The sequence below is a fragment of the Polypterus senegalus genome, chromosome 8 (assembly GCF_016835505.1).
Source record: "Polypterus senegalus isolate Bchr_013 chromosome 8, ASM1683550v1, whole genome shotgun sequence".
Classification (NCBI taxonomy): Eukaryota; Metazoa; Chordata; class Cladistia; order Polypteriformes; family Polypteridae; genus Polypterus; species Polypterus senegalus.
The window spans coordinates 90,328,662-90,346,693 of NC_053161.1; the positions used below are offsets into that span (position 1 = coordinate 90,328,662).

The 18,032-nt window shown below is 38.7% G+C and overlaps 1 protein-coding gene across 2 annotated transcripts in view; it reads right to left on the reverse strand.

The window, feature by feature from the left end:
* Positions 1-494: 494 nt before the first annotated feature.
* Positions 495-18,032, reverse strand: part of tnpo3 (transportin 3) — a 152,081-nt gene continuing 134,543 nt past the window's right edge. For both annotated transcript variants that reach the window (XM_039761435.1, XM_039761434.1), the window contains exons 20-23: positions 17,165-17,332; positions 15,547-15,659; positions 13,032-13,124; positions 495-1,246 (exon numbers count right to left, since the gene is read on the reverse strand). In XM_039761435.1, coding sequence (XP_039617369.1) covers positions 13,064-13,124; positions 15,547-15,659; positions 17,165-17,332 — 342 coding nt within the window. In that variant the 3' untranslated portion in view covers positions 495-1,246; positions 13,032-13,063. The remainder of the gene's footprint in view (positions 1,247-13,031; positions 13,125-15,546; positions 15,660-17,164; positions 17,333-18,032) is intronic.

Here is an 18,032-nt window from a genome sequence, read left to right on the forward strand (position 1 = left end):
TCATTGTCACTTGTGTCATTCTGACTACTAAAATGGCCCCATATCCGACACTTGCAGATGGCATTAAAAAAAAAAAAAAAGGCATCTTGGTTCACCTCTGGTCTTGTGATTACTGAGTAAAATTTTAATATAAGCTCTTTGCCCAAAGTCTGCCCATCTCACAGCCACACAGGAGAGTAAATAACACTTTTTGGACCCCCACTGACCCCCAAGAAAGAGTTCAAAAATGCGTAATCAAGCCCTGAGCCCACAGACTGTGCAACCCAACAGTACAGCCAGCCTCTCTAGTTCTGCATGCCCCACTAATTCTGAGGCACTGTCTCCTTTGCTGATGCCGTCTTTCACACTGGTACCACTGCCAAGCCCAACACTTGCTTATAAAGCAATATAAATCACAAAGGCACCGTGGACGTGGAACCATTTAACAGAGATTTGTTGAGAGTATGTGACAGGGGCCGTAAAAGTGACACTTTGGGTACAATGACACACACAGGCAGAATAAGGACCGTAGTTGTCCTGACTTTTATTTCTTGTTCACAAGATGGCTACAACACCAGATGGAACAGCATGTCAGCAACATCCCTTCGTCCCAAGCAGCAGACCTTGTTATTTCTCTCACCGGCTTGCTGCTAGAAGAGGAAGGAAAAGAAAATATCCGGCCAGTGTCCACTTGACAGTCTGTCACAGCTTAGCCTGGCATGAGAACGGTAAAACTCCAGCCAATGGTTGAAAAGACTGTGGGCAACTGGAATTTTCAAGCCCATCCTTTCAAATCCCAAGATGTCTCTGGAATTGCGTAATTATTCTGTTTAATTGTTATATGGCACAGACAGCAAACCAGGTTTGGTCATTCTTGAGATGGTCCATGAAAATAAACGATTTTTATTTGCATTTTTTTTTTCCATTTTCTTTTTTTTTTTTTTTTAAAAAACCTCATAAGTCTTTATTTTCAAATACCAGGCACATTCTTTTGTCAATGGATTCTTGATTCAGACAAATCCAATTGATGCAGAGAATTTTGTTTAAACCACCAAAAGTTCCTTGTTTACCACAAGTCCCACAGGAAAGCAATTTCCCCTCATGCTGTCTGTCCAGATGCAGCCATCTTTATGCCAGGTATGATGAACTCTTAATGCCCACCTCATTCTTTCAAAGCTAAGTCCTGTAATGCTGAAATATTCGCCATCTTGCATTACGTGGTGGGATGAATCTTGTCTCATACTCTTCAAACATCTAAACAAAACTCCTGTGTGGGGGAAAAGACAAGAAACAAAACAAAAAAACACAGTGAGCAGAGCGACTGACCGTCATTGTGATCAAGCACATCCTCCTGCAACAGCCATCCACCAAGGGGATCTTATTGTTCAGAGGACCTCACGGACTGCAGTCACCACTGTGTGGTCGTCCCTCAGACATTTAAAAAGCCAAGGAGACCACGACTGGTGTAACAACACATATGATGAAGTCTCGACCCCCAAAGCACTGCGCTTTACACCATTGTTCACTTTGTGTCCAGGGTGAAGATGATCTTTACCTATTTGTTTTTTCCCCATTTAATTTTTACTGCTTATGAAACACTGAAGCTGCTGACTTGGTGGAGAATGTACTGAATATGGACTGAAGATTGCAGCCGGGGGATAAGAGCGACCCAAGTGGCGGTGAGGCAGGAGAAATAGGTTACATGCCAAGCTAGAGGCTAAGGCTAGTAGTAATAATGTTCAATCTCACCAAAATAAGATGGGTGAACTCAGAACCAGGATTACGTCCCAGCAGGAAGTGAGAGACTACTGCAAGCTGATCTTCCCTGAAACCCGGAATCAGCTCTCCGCCTGCACACTCACTGCAGGGACCACACAGCAGCATCTGGCAAACTCAAAGATGGGGGAGTTTCCATTTCTATTAACAACTGATGGGGCTCAGACGTGCAGAGTGTCAATAAACACTGTGAGTGATGCAGGGTACCAAATGTGAAATGCAGACCCTTTAACGCTGTGTTCACATTCTCTGTATGCACACCCCATCCATGGAAGCACTGGGGACACCATATGAGTTACAAAACGCACAACAAAATAAAACACCCCAATGCAGTGTTTATAGGGGCTGGTGACCTGAACCACTGTAACTTATGGACTGTGATGTCAGCCTGCTAACAGCATGGAGCACACTGTATTACGGATGTAGTAATGTGGAGGGGGAGTGTAAGGCTGTACCTCGCCTCACATCTCTGTGTTCCTCTATCCAGCATGCACACAGCTCCTCAAACAAATTCCCACTGTAAGGAAAACTGGAAAAGTGTGGGCAGAAGATTCTGATCAGGACTGTGGGATGTTTTTAAAGGCCGCTGTTATGAATGAGGTTAACCTGGAGGAATACCAGCTACATAGGCACTTGCACTGATTTTGTTGTGCCCCTCAAACATATCTGCTCATATCCAAACAATACACCGTGGATTAATTCAGAGGTCTGCTCCACACTTCATGCTCAGGCAAAGCCAGTGAGTACAAAAAATCCAGATATGAACTATGCAGACCTATTAGAGAAGCCAAGAAGAAATACAGACTTAAATCTTTCAGGGCTGATGTTGACTTTTGTCAAAAGGAGGACTTGACGATGGTAAGCAACTGTAAATGGTGACAAAACCAACCATTTTGTTTTAGTTGGACTCTTGTTGCTAGAAGGAAAGTTAGCATAGCTAGATAGAATAGCTTTATTGGTTTGACCGAGATTTGCTGCACTCGTGCAAGTAGCAACGTCAAAAATGGCACTGACATCTGGCGAAAGACCAAAGCGGATGCGTAAAGCAAAATACTCAATAAACCCCCAGAAGGCAGCTGGCCCTCGTAACATTGCAGGACGTTCACTCAAAGCCTGTGCTTCAACCCTTGCTGATGTTCTGGCTGACATATTTATCCATTCCCTTATACAAGCCTCAATTCCCCACCTGCTACAAAACAACAACCATTATCCACTGCTAAAAAAGGGCAAAGGCAACTTGTCTGAAAGACTACCAGCTCATTCCATTGACTCCTATAGTGATGAAATGCTTCAACACAATCATTATGAGCCACATTCAGACATTCATAACCGACATAATGGACCCCCTACAGCCGGCCTATTCAAATGGCGGCCCACAGGCCACTGTTATCTTGACAGTGTACTGTAACCTAAATTCAGTACTGACGTACTGTCAATGACCTCTATACCCGAAAAGAACAATTTTACTCTCATCAGTCCACAAAATGTTACATAATTTCTCTTTGGACCAATCAATGTGTTTCTTGGCAATGTTTAACCGATTCTGCACGTGGTGTTTTTCCAAAAATAGTGCTTAAAGGGGGTTTCTTGTTGGTAGCTTAGGTTCAATCAAATGTCTGACTGTAACACTACCTACAGATACTTTTAGATCACCTTTGATCTTTCTGGAGAATCTTTGCCATTCTGACTATTTTTCGGTCCATTTTAAAAGTATTTACTCATTTTCTTCCATGTGTTTCGGGCTTTTGTTGATATTTTAAAGCATTTGAGATCATTTTAGCTGAGCATAGTGTAATTTGCTACACCCCTTTATTCGTTTTCCCCTCTTCAATCAACGTTATAATCAAGTTACGTTGTTCCTCCAAACAATGTTTGGAATGAAGGAAGGAAATATCTTTTATAACAATGTGTAAAACATTTGCTTCCTTAATAAAGGACAATTAAACACAAGATGAATTCTCTAATTAAACTCCACACTGCTATTATTTTGAACCCTAATCCTAACCTCTTTCAATGAATGAATCAATTACTCAGAACAAGCAGCATGTATGTCATGATGGTTTGTCTTTCTATTACACTACATCTACAAGTAAGTTATCTGCCATGCACAAATATCACTCCGACTAATAATAGTGGTTCATCACGCTACTGAACTTGTACTGCTGTTTTTTGAACAAAACTATACCAGGGAGAGGAGCAACTGATGCAGTCTTTAAATTGAGACAGTTCATACAGAGGCACAGAGAAAAACAGAAAGGTTTGGAAATGGTGGTTTCCAGACAACTATGTGAGGACCATCCAGGATATGTATTGAGGGAGTGAGGACTCGAGTTACAAGAAGTGTTTGGATAAAAGACAAGATCCCAAGTATAAGCCACTCTGCACCAGGGATCTTCTTTATGTCCTTAGCTCTTTGGATGTGAATCATGGGACAAAAGACCAATCTATCTGGTGGATATGGATGTTTTTGTCTGATGACACTGTTTTGTACCACACCAGAAAAGAGTAAGTGGAGAGGAAGTTGGAAGAATGGAGAAGGGCTTTGGAAGAGTGGGGGATGAAGATAAATAGGAAGCAGGACAAATATATAAGATTTAACGATAATCATGATTCAGAAGCAAGCCTGCAGAAAGAGCTACTGGAAAGAGTGGATACATTTAAATATCTTGGATCAGTGTTAGACCAAGATGGGAAATTAGTTGCTGAAATAACCCATAGAGTGCACTGCAGATGGAACAATTGGAGGAAGATATCAAGGGTATTGTGTGATTGAAGTATTAAAGCAAAAGTTAAAGGTAAGGTTTATAAGACAGTTGTAAGACCACTGATGATGTATGTAGCTGAGGCATGGCCAGTAAAGGGAGTACAGGAGAAGAAGTTACTGTAGATATGGCAGAAATGAGAATGTTGAGAACAGAAATTAGACAGACAATCAGAAGTACAACAAAAGTGGGAAAGATATCTAAGAGAGATCAAGAAAGTATGTTGAAGTGTTATGAACATATGATGAGGACAGACCATGAATATGTGTGCAAAAGAGTGATGGGAATGGAAATACAGGGAAAGAGAAAGTGAGGAAGACCAAAGTGGAGGTGGATGGATAAAGTAAAAACTTTAGTGGGGGACCGAGCTGTACGTAGAGCGTTGATCAAGCACATCAACCCCCTACAGAAGACGGAACAGATGAAAAGGAAGGAAGTTAATAAAGAAGTGCAAATAACAAAGAAACTACTAGCCCTCCAGCTAACCTGGTTCGATTTAAACCTGTGTACTGTACATACATCATGAAGTATCTATAGTTAGGTCCATAAATATTTGGACAGAGACAACTTTTTTCTAATTTTGGTTCTGTACATTACCACAATGAATTTTAAATGAAACAACTCAAATGCAGTTGAAGTGCAGACTTTCAGCTTTAATTCAGTGGGGAGAACAAACAGATTGCATAAAAACGTGAGGCAACTAAAGCATTTTTTTTTTAACACAATCCCTTCATTTCATGGGCTCAAAAGTAATTGGACAATTGACTCAAAGGCTATTTCATGGACAGGTGTGGGCAAGTCCGTCATTATGTCATTATCAATTAAGCAAATAAAAGGCCTGGAGTTGATTTGAGGTGTGGTGCTTGCATGTGGAAGATTTTGCTGTGAACAGACAACATGCGGTCAAAGGAGCTCTCCATGCAGGTGAAAGAAGCCATCCTTAAGCTGCAAAAACAGAAAAAACCCATCCGAGAAATTACTACAATATTACGAGTGGCAAAATCTACAGTTTGGTACATCCTGAGAAAGAAAAAAGCACTGGTGAACTCAGCAACGCGAAAAGACCTGGACGTCTATGGAAGACAACAGTGGTGGATGATCGCAGAATCATTTCCATGTTGAAGAGAAACCCCTTCACAACAGCAAACCAAGTGAACAACACTCTCCTGGGGAAAGGCATATCGATATCCAAGTCTACCATAAAGAGAAGACTGCATGAAAGTAAATACAGAGGGTGCACTGCAAGGTGCAAGCCACTCATAAGCCTCAAGAATAGAAAGGCTAGATTGGACTTTGCTAAAGAACATCTAAAAAAGCCAGCACAGTTCTGGAAAAACATTCTTTGGACAGATGAAACCAAGATCAACCTCTACCAGAATGATGGCAAGAAAAAGTATGGAGAAGGCGTGGAACAGCTCATTATCCAAAGCATACCACATCATCTGTAAAACATGTGGAGGCAGTGTGATGGCTTGGGCGTGCATGGCTGCCAGTGGCACTGGGACACTAGTGTTTATTGATGATGTGACACAGGACAGAAGCAGCCAAATGAATTCTGAGGTGTTCAGAGACATACTGTCTGCTCAAATCCAGCTAAATGCAGTCAAATTGATTGGGCGCCATTTCATGATACAGATGGACAATGACCCAAAACATACAGCCAAAGCAACCCAGGAGTTTATTAAAGCAAAGAAGTGGAAAATTCTTGAATGGCCAAGTCAGTCACCAGATCTTAACCCAACTGAGCTTACATTTCACTTGTTTTAGACTAAACTTTGGACAGAAAGGCCCACAAACAAACAGCAACTGAAAGCCGCTGCAGTAAAGGCCTGGCAGAGCATTAAAAAGGAGGAAACCCAGCATCTGGTGATGCCCATGAGTACAAGACTTCAGGCTGTCATTGCCAGCAAAGGGTTTTCAACCAAGTATTAGAAATGAACATTTTATTTCCAGTTATTTAATTTGTCCAATTACTTTTGAGCCCCTGAAATAAAGGGACTGTGTTAAAAAAAATGCTTGAGTTGCCTCACATTTTTATGCAATCTTTTTGCTCAACCCACTGAATTAAAGCTGAAAATCTGCACTTCAACTGCATCTGAGTTGTTTCATTTAAAATTCATTGTGTTAATGTACAGAACCAAAATTAGAAAAAAGTTGTCTCTGTCCAAATATTTATGGACCTAACTGTATATTAATAAAATGTTTTGAAATAAATAAGGGAGAAGGGAAGGACCAAAATGTACAAATCTGTTCCAGACTATGAAACATATGGATAATGTTCTCAGAAAACAAAAAACCTACAATGTGATAAATATTTGTCTTGGAAGAATGATAGCACTGACAAGCCATATAAAGAGATATTAAGTTCCATTATCTGCGAGGCCTGGCTTATAATTGTGAAACTGGTTGGAAAGAAAACGAGCAGCCACTGCAGACCTCCAGGACCGGAGCGGAGTACTCCTGCCTTATTTAGTCTCATTTTTCTTTACAGAACAATCCTCTCCTAACTTATTTGCATCAACTGACCTGTACTGGACCCTCAATCACTTAAACACTTCACTGTACTGATACTTATTTTGGCTGAGCTCTCAGTCAGCCTTACATGCATTTGTAACCTTTAACAACAGCCATTTGGCCAGACAAAATAGTGCAGGTTAGTGTATTCTTCAGGTCCTCTTTGATTTCCTCATGCTTTCGGCTTTTGCATTTTCTAAGTAACACATACTTGTGTATGTATACATGTGTACACATACACATATTTGTGTATGTGTATACATGTACTGTTTCAGTGATGTTCTCATAATTCTTCTCAAACTTGTTTATGTAGTTCAGAGACATGGGGAGTCAGTGCTTATCCTGACAGCACTGGGTTAACGGCAGAAGCAGACCCTGGATGAGAAGCCAGTCCTTCCTGGGCATGCTCACTGACTGATACAGGACCAGTTTAGAGTTGCCAGTTAACATAACAAATCCATCTTTAGGAGGCTGCAGAAAAGCAGGGTACCTGGAAAAGAACTGCAACCTTTACATAATGCTAACCCAGGACTCTGGAGTATTGAGAGCGCAGCAGTCGCACTGACCACTGTGCCACACAGCCACTCCGGGTCATGTCTAATCAAAAACAAAGATACTATCTTTGTATAACTAATAATTCTTTGCATTTATATAGCACTTTTTTCACTACTCAAAGCGCTCAGCAATTGCAGGCTCAGGGCCTTGCTTAAGGGCCCAACAGAGCAGAGTCCCTTTTTGTTGGCATTTGCAGGATTCGAACCGGCAACCTTCCAAATGCCTGTGCAGATCCCTAGCCTCAGAGCCACCACTCCTACTAAACAAGACTCACTAATTTTTAGCAATCATGGAAGCAGAAACCCTTATGTAAGGAAATAAATAAATCAATAATAGCACACAAATTGAACCCCATTTCTTTATAAAAGGACATGATTCCAATACTGCTGACAGATACACAATCGGTGTTGGCACAATGATTGGCACTACTACCTCAAAGATCAACAAAAATGGGCTCAAATCCCTAATATGCTTCCACATCCAAACGACATATAAAGTCGGTTTACTGGTAACCCCAAATTGCCTGTACTACTGAGTTTACCCCACCATGGTTGGATGATTTCTGTCTTCCATCTAACTATTCTGGGAAAGGCTTTGGCTATCTACAGCCATACAAATGAGATTAAGCAGGTTTAGTAAATGCATGGTTAGGAGACTTTTACGTTACACAGTCTTCACAAAGCCACATACTGTAGAGGCTGACATCTCTCATTCTCTCTCCTATTTTGCCCATTTCATTTAATTTTGAAACACGGTGTTTTGACCTGTACAACTAAAATGTGCCTGCATGTTGTCACTCCTTCAGTGACAGACTAGCCCCAGATTAGGTTGTTGCATAGATAACAGAATTGAAGGACATCATCTGATAAGAACAGGCCATGATTACTGGCTGCTGCAGCCCAGCCGAACAGGAATGTGAACTTTCAGGCACAGGTCCAGCAAATCTTGCTAGCAGACATCTGTCCCCAAACGTCACCAGAAAGAGGAACCTCCGGCAGTAGTCTTACCCAGAAAAACCAAGGGAGCACTGGGGAGATGGCCAACTGCTTCAAGTTCCTCAGGTTACATATTTCCAATGAATGCCAAGGACATCCCACACAGAGACCACAATGAAGGAAGCACAGGGGGTGCCATCAAAACATGACTGCTGAGCTTCCCATTTTTTGCTCACTATCTTTGGTTTTACATTGTGTCCGATTGTGCACTGTGGGTATTGTGTTGTACCTGACATTTTTTTATTGCTGTCCAAACCTTTATTTGACCAAAAGGGAAAATACTAGTAAGAATAACATTGTACTTGTTGCATAATAAATGAAAACAAATGTAAAGTCTCAACTGAAAAGAAATTGTTTTATCTTGTTTGTATATTTTGATCACAAACATATGTACATGTATAGACAAATACAGTGGAGAAAATAATTAGACCCCTTTAATTTTCACACACTTTATTGAATTGTAGATTTCATTGAAATGGATACATTTGCCATTTTGCCCATCAATCTACACTCAATAACCCACAATGACAAACTGACACTATTTTTTCAGAAAGGGTTGCAAATTTAATAAAAATCAAAACCTGAAATCTCTTACTCATATAAGCATTCAAACCCTTAGTTCAGTACTTTGTAGAAGGCCCTTTTGCAGCAATTACAGCCTTTAGTCTTCTTGGGCAGGTCTCTATTAATTTTGCACATCTGGATTTAGGATGTTTATCCCATTCTTCTGGCAGATCTTCTCAAGCTACATTAGATTGGGTGGGAAGTGTCTATAAACCAACATCTTGAAGTCTCTCCACAGATGTTCTGTGGGGTTTAATTCTGGGTTTTGGCTGGGCCACTCAAGGACAGACAAGAGACTTGTGCTGAAGACGCTCCAGAATTGTCTTGTTTGTATGCCTAGGGTCATTGTTGAGTTGAAAGGCGAACCGTCGACCCAGTCTAAGGTCACATGCACTCTGGAGTAGGTTTTTATCAAGAACCTAACTGTATTTTGACTGCATTCTCCCTTTCCTCAGTTCTGGCCAGTCTCCCTGTCCCTGCATCTGAGAAGCACTGCATAGCATGATGCTGCCACCACCATGCTTCACCACAGGGATGGGATTAGGCAGGTGATGAGTGGTGTCTGGTCTTTGTCAGTCTTAGTAATTAGAGTTCTGTCCAAAGAGTTCAATTTTTGTCTCAGAGACCAGAGAATATTTTCTCATGCGCTCAAGAGTCCTTTAAATGCAGTATTACAAACTCCAAGTGGACTGTCATATGTCTTTTACTGAAGAGTGGCTTCTGTCTAGCTACTCTTCTATCAATGCCTCAATATTGATTCTTATATCAATACCTTTGAATAGGTTCTCTTATATGAGCAGAGGACTTCTGAAACTCTGTTAGAGTGACCATTTGGCTCTTGGCCAAGTCCTTGACTTTGGCCCTTCTTCCCTTGACAGCCAACTCTAGGCATCCTGGTCATTCCAAATGCCTTCCTTTTCACGATTATTGAGGCGCTGTGCTCCTGGGAATACTCAAAAGCTTAAGAAAAGATTTTATACCCTTGTCCTGGTGTATGCCTCACTCACCACAATTCAATTGTTCAAGTTTACAGAGAGGCTCTCAGACTTCATGGCTTGATTTTTGTCCTCACATGCAGTGTGAATTGTGTGAGCTTACATGCACAAGTGTCTGCCTTTCTAAACTACATCCCAGTCAATTCAGTTTGCCAGAGGTGGACTCCAATTGAGTTCTAGATACATCTCAAGGACAATTAAAGCAGACAGGATGCACCTCACCACAATTTGAAGTGTTACAACAAAGGGTCTGAAAACTTAAATGAATGAGAGATTTGAGTTTTTGATTTTTTAATAAATCTGTAAACTTTTCAAAAAAATGTTTTCACTTTATCACGATGGGTTATTGAGTGTAGATTAATTGGAAAAAATTGCAAATTTAACATTAAAACTGCAACACAATGAAGAAAGTGAAAGGATCTTAATACTTTCTGAACTCAGTGTATGTAGGACGTGACACTATTTATGCATGACATCACAGTAATCTAGGAATTGCAGTATCAAAAGCTCTGAATTTCTTTTTGTTCTACAGAGTTTTCTTTGGACTTCATGGCTTGGTTTTGGTCCCGACATGCATTCTGAATTTTGGGACCTTATATATATACACACACACACACACACACACACACACACACACACACGTGTCTGCCTATCTAAACTACATCCTGCCAATTCAGTTTGCCAAAGGTGGACTCTGATCACATTTAAGGCGCAGCTGAAGAATAATTAAAACAAACAGAATACATCCCACCAAAATTCAGAGTGCCACAGCAAAGGGGTTGAATACTTGGTTGTATGATAACGACTGAAAATTTGGGATTTTTAACAAATTAACTTTTTCACATTGTCAATGGGCAAAAACGTCAAATTTGTCCATTTAAAATTAAATCTACCACACAATAAGTGCAGAAAGTGTCATGGCCTTAATACTCCTTTAATCCATGCATTGATGGGTCTAAATGCAACCACTCCTTTTGGAAGTAAATGACGTTTGAATATCTCATAACAACAACAACTGTGAAGGTCAGGGACATATTAGATAGTAAGCTGACATTAGGTACTCGTGAAGCATAAAGACCTAAGTGACTTTAATAAAGGCAAGATTATTATGGTCAGACAACTAGGTCAGAGCATTTCCAAAATAGCAAGGATTGTGGGGTGCTCATAAGTTAGTCACGGTGAGTATGTACTGACAGTTGACCGAGGAGAGAAAAAACATAAATCATTTACAGGGTGTTGGGTGGCCTTGACTCATTGATGCTCAAGGTCAACGAAGGCTATCACATATGGTGTGAACGGGTAGAACAGCTATTGTGCCATAAATCGCTGATGATTTTAATCATCGTTACAGGATTAATGTGTCATCATGACACCGAATGCATCAAACCTTCTGTGTATGGGACTGTGTAGCCACAGGTCTTTCAGAGAGCCCATGCTAACCCTTGTTTACCATGAAAAGCACCCACGATGGGCATGCTAGCATTAAAACTGTCCCTTGGATCAATGGAGGAAGGTTACCTTGTCCAGAAAATCATCAACCATTGAAAACATATACAATGAGCACATAAATATTAGAACTGTCCCTTGGATCAATGGAAGAAAGTTGCCTGTTCCAATGATTCCTGCACGACTAGATATGAGTACATTGTTTACCTACAGAAGAGATTTTACAAGGATGCATTGTGGGAAGACGACAAACTCATGGAGGAAGCATGTTGAAAAATGTTTTGCTGAAAAGCCTTGGATATGAAAACTCATAAGGACATTAATAGGGTTCATACCACCTACCTAATCAACGCTGCAAATTAGGTATACACCTCATGGCAAACAAATTCCTGGATGGAAGTGACATCTGCTAGCATGATAATGTGTCCTGTCACACATCACAAATTGTTTGGAAATGGTATGAATAACAAGATGAAGAGTTTAAGGTGTAGCCCTGGCCTCTGAATTCCTTAAATCTCAATCCAATGAAGCATCTGTCATATATTTTTGGAACAAGCCCAGTCCACAGCAGCTCCATGACACAACCTACAGGAGTTGAAGGATATACTGCCAAAGACCTGGTGCCATATAACGCAGGAGACCTTGTGAGGTCTTGCAGACTCCATGCCTTGGCAGGTTGGAGCTGTTTTGGCAGCACACTGAGGAGCAACAGCATATTAGGCAATTCATTGTAATGTTTTGGAACATTAGTACATATACACACAAAATGTATAAAATCTAGCCACTGGGGGTGAAACCAGCTAAACTTGGTGCCAGTCCAGAGCAGCTTGGATAAATAACACAGGGCTAGTGTCAAAAAGGGCATCTGGCAGCAAAACTTAGCCAAACCCTTAACAGTGGAATCAATCCAATCAGCTTCCGGGGCAGTGTGTGTGTGTGTGTGTGTGTGTATACATATACATATATATATACATAATACATATATACATATATATATATATACATATATATATATATATATATATATATATATATATATATACATATATATATATATATATATATATACATATATATATATATATATATATATATATATATATATATATATATATATATATATATATATATATATATATATATATATATATATATATATATATATATATATATACATATACATATATATATATATATATATATATAAATATATATATATATATATATCATAAATATATATATATATATATATCTAAAGATATATATATATATATATATATAAAGATATGCACTCACATATATATATTACACACACACCCAGGCAGAGGATGTGCACACTGTGATAGACAGGCTGGTAATTTTGCACATTTTTCTAAACATTACAGCAGCTGAAGCACATTCATATTTAGAGAGCTGTTCCAGCGTATGGCACTTTGTAAACTTACCTGTTTCTTTTAGGCAGATTGTGCAAACTCAGCTATCGGAACAGTCTTGTAAAGTCTCTTAGAGACCAGCATACCTGTTTGCATTCTTCAGCACTAGGTGAAAAGAAAAAATGTTATAACAAAGATTAAAAATAAAATTTGAACTTGTCTAATCATGAGTTTATTTTGTAAGGACATTGTGAAACCTGCTCGGTCCAAATGAAGTTTGCAGTCAGAGCTGGACCATCAGTGCAGGTCATCAGTCCATCACAGGCAAAAGAAAAATGAAGCAAAATATGAAACTATATATGCAAAAATATTTTGTCTTCTTTAATACATAAAACACATTTTTTAAGATATCAAAAAAAAAATTAACACCCATAAGTAGACCCAAGTGATTATTAAAGGAAGAGATTAAATAAAAAAAATTTTAAAAAACCCAAATGGTTACATTAGATATTAAAATGGCAGTCGTGATCATAAGACTCCAGAAGATTGAGTCCAGCCTGCAGATCCAGGATATGACAGGCCAAGTACCTGTCCTAAGATTTTTGCTTAAATTGAAACTGGCCATACATGTGAAACCACAAGGACTGCAAACATTACAATACTCAACTATATCCATCCCCATGCCAAATGTCAAAAATGAATGCCTGACTCCTTCTAGGCAAAGGGTTGCAAAATATCAGTAAGTGAGCCACAGAAATGATGCAAATTGTTCAGCAGTTTTGAATTGCAATCCGGATAAAGAATCAAAGTCTGAGATGTCCTAATTCAGATGAAAAAAAAAAGATCTTCTTTGCTGGAGATATTGAGTTGTGTCATAAATAAGTCTCAGAACCAGGATTTAGTTGGTAGAGTCTAAGCTTCTTACGCAACTTTACACATAACATTCTATAAACACTTTAATTAGGATCACAAAAACATCATCAAAAAGGCATTAACATGGTAGAATGCATCCAACAACTTAATTATACAGTATATGGAGAGGTGGTTCTAACTACAGTACTCATCAGGATGTACCAGGAGGCAAATAAAATGAGCAAACGTTATTTAACTACTTCTTGGTCAAAGACAATTTACTTTACGGTAACCAAGTATGCTTCGGCGCAATGAATATACAGAAGCAAATTATCCTCTGAATTGTTGCACTGGGTTTGACAACTTTCATATAAGCTAAACTGACATTTTTGTAACTGAAAAACTACACGGCAAAACAAATAGAGGAATTTAAGACATTTAAATGTTCCTGGATACACACGCGTTAGGCTATTTATTGATTCTAGCTTGGCTGTGTATGAATGAGCGAGCCCTGTTTATATTTGTCCTGTAAGCAGCAGGCACCCTGTGCAGGGTTGACTCCTGCCACAAAACAGGAAGAGCCCAAGAACTTATGAAGTTCAGTAATGAATGGATGAACTTGCATTTAGCATAATTAAAAAAAAAATACCCCGCAGAAAGATTTAATTTCCTGATAGATTTAAATAAATATTACTCCATTAAACACTCTGTGTTCTACAGTGGCCCGCCAATAAATAAAATATTAAAATCAGTTCTCTAAGAGAAGGCTTTAGATTAAATGAAGAAGGAATTAGTAACTGCCCTCGGGATGGAGGGCTATTTATGAAAAGTGCAGTTCAACTAGTTTATTTGGTAGGGGCGGAGGCCGCCTACAATAGCACACACCTCAGTTCCTGTTCAAACCTGCCCAGGTATTCATGCCTGTATAAAGGCGAACATTTGAAAACTACACCGACAAATATCAAGCCCCTGCAGGCCCATGTCAGGGAACGTGCGAGTCAGAAGGTATGAATTCAAATTAAATGTTTCCATTTTTTTTTCCCCTTGCACAATCATTTTTCCTGCTACAACCATAGATGATGGCACATGATACATGATAATGCAAAATGCAGACAGCAGCTTCCTGAATATGACACATCACACTAAGCTTCTGCCTTTTCCTATAAATAAAAACAGATGTGAAACACTGCAAAGCTTCACTTCCTTAGCCCCTACCACCTCTGACACATTAATCTCTTCCTTTTACAAATATATTTAACCAAGCGGATAGCGTCAATGACATTGACTTCATACACTTATTCAGATTCTGACAGACAATAACGTCAAGATCAAAATCTAAAACCAGGTTGGGAAGAGTGTATTTTTCATAATTTGAAAATGTGTAAATGTGACAAAAAGACTAAAAAATATTATTAAAGTTTTATTAAAGTTCAAAAACTAAGCAGGTGAAGATTTCTTTCAATTTAATAATCCAATTTTTCATGGAATATTCATTTGTCTTGCCTTCTATACAATCAGCCAATGAAAAGGAAATTCAACTGCCTAGGTCTAAAAAAAATACCTCATAACACCTAGGAGTACAATGAAATGCAACACAAAGATACAAAGATGACCCTGGGGCACTATTACTTATGTTTTAGAAAACAGAGGACATCCTTGTCAAAAGATGCTGAAGTGATGGATGAAAAACTATTCATAAATATGTAAAGCAAAGGTCACAGCTGCTTGTCTTTACCTGGTTACTTGTTTGTGAAAGTCTGTAAGTTGCTTGTGTGTCACTGTCACTGCTCCTCCAGACGTCTCTTTGGGGAGTCCCTTTAATGAGTTTTCTAGCCAACGGCAAAATGTCTGTCCAGAAAGAAAAAAAACTAATAAATTGAAAACAGGCTTGCTTTAATTTGTGGTGACACAGTGTACTGATCACTATTGGGTGCAAAATGGGACTCATGGCAGGGTGGTGCAGCAGTCCACTAGATGGCTCACTTAGGCACACACTCAAAGTGTACCAGCCTAGAATATCCACAGTTCATGTCATACTCGTATGTTTAAGGATGTTGAAGGAAAGCTGAAATACAGGCAGAAAATTCACTTTCTATTCCAAAAGTACCCTTTACTTTTTTATTACTAAAGATTATATCAATATCATAAAGCACTCTGTACATATTAAGGACACGCTGAAAACCATCTAAGTGCTTAAAATATGACTTATGTTTTACTCTCAGAAAATTCCTTTACAGATAAACACCATTAGTTACAAATTGTATTTGGTCAGCCATAAGTGAAAACAAATAAGCCTAGCACAGTGTCTGCACTGCTGTCTCACAACTACAGTATCCCGGGTTCAAGTTCAGGTCCATGAACAGTTTACCATGTTACAGAGTGTTTGTTCTAAAAATCTGTAGTCCTGGCCAGAGTATATCCTGTGATAGACTGGCATCCTGTTCATGGTCAGCTGCCAGAAAAGCTGTTGGCACCATACAATTTGGTAATGAATAAAGTGGGATGAGAAAATCAATGGATAAACAAAAATATTTTCATAAAAACGGTATAGTCTAGTATGACAATTTGTAAGTAAACTATGAACTCTGTCACTAAAAGGAAAGCCTACATTCATTTGGAATAATGCTTATCTTCAGTCATTGAATCTGCCTGCCTATGACATTGTTGTAGGAAGTCCATATTTGCCAACAAGCAGCACTGTTGATGGGAAAAGGGACCGAGGTTGCAGGTTTCTGCAATTTGTATGAAACTTCACAGGTGAGTGAACTGAAGTTTTCTCAAAAGTCTCCACCAAACTGCTTAGAGTGGGCATGCTGGAAATTTCTCAGAGGTCAGAACTCAACCATGAACATTTACAGGGGACTGTTTTTTTTTTTAATTTTTGATGACTAGCAACATGTAGTTTTTAAATAGCTGAGAACTCCTAAAGGCAGAATTATGCTAGTGTATCCAAAGAAAGTTGTGCATTTAAACATGATCTCTCAATATGTATATACTTCAGTGATATTCATTAGAATCAGATTTAAAAATGTTTGGTCATAGGCTTCTAAATGTGCAATACTACATAATTTAAACAAAAGAAACTGAGATGTGAACTGTAATTATCAAATGTTATGCACCGCTTTATACACTATCCCCATACATAAAAGCTCACAAACACTTTTCTATATTCTTCTGCCCTCTTGTGGATGTTTCGTTTTTTGCTTATCCCTTTAAAAAATAACATCCAGGCTTCAGATAAGCCCTTTTCTTAACTGTTCAACTCTAACCTGCCTATATCTGGTGCTTTTTGATAGGTAATGGTTAAAAAAGATCAATAGGACAATAAACTTAAAGCTGTGGTCCTTACTTACCGGCCTATCAAACAACATGATCTCCCAGAGGACTTCAGCTACATCAGGCAACGTGTATGGGGGCAGGCAGAAGCAACATGTCTGAAGAAGTTGGTTAACCATCTGCTGCCCATTCTGAGACATTACATGATGTATTAACTCCTTGCGTACCTCATAATCATCTTCATGCTAAAAAAAAAATGCATATAAACAACTGTAGTATGAAATGTGTTTCGTCATAAGAAACTTGAAAAAAAATTACCATGGGGTTAAGTGTTTAGTTTCATTGATTGTCTTTGAACATACTACTGTATTTTTATTTGAATGGGTTATATTTTTTTTAATGTTTTACTTTTTAAATACAGTATAATGATATATAAAATGTTACACACTTATATGTGCAATCTGAAACATCTTGAATAAAAGGTATTAATTCACTGATTTGAGAGAAGCATTATATGAAACATATTGGCAAATAAAAAAAAAAACTGAAAGTTTTAAAGAGACCTTTTACTCAGATTTACCACAAACCTTAACAAAATGTGAACCTCAACAAGTGGTGACAAACAGGCTCATACTGGCTTATGGTGTCTGTGTGCTCGGTGAGTGTGGTATGCGTTTAAGTTCCATTGCCCTTCCTCTCATTTTAACACTTCCTCAGATGTAAGAACTCTCAGTTTATAAATTTCTAAGTGTAGAAAACTCTAGGTCTTTGTTTTTACTTCAGAATTGTGCATATTATAACTATTTCACCTACAGAGATGTCATTTGCTTTTCTTAATTTAGTACCCACTGAGTGATGTTTTCCTGGAAAACAAATGATCTGAAAATAGTCACATCACTTCTACAGAAGAAGCAGGCCTTTATTTAATGCTCTAATATCTTAGGA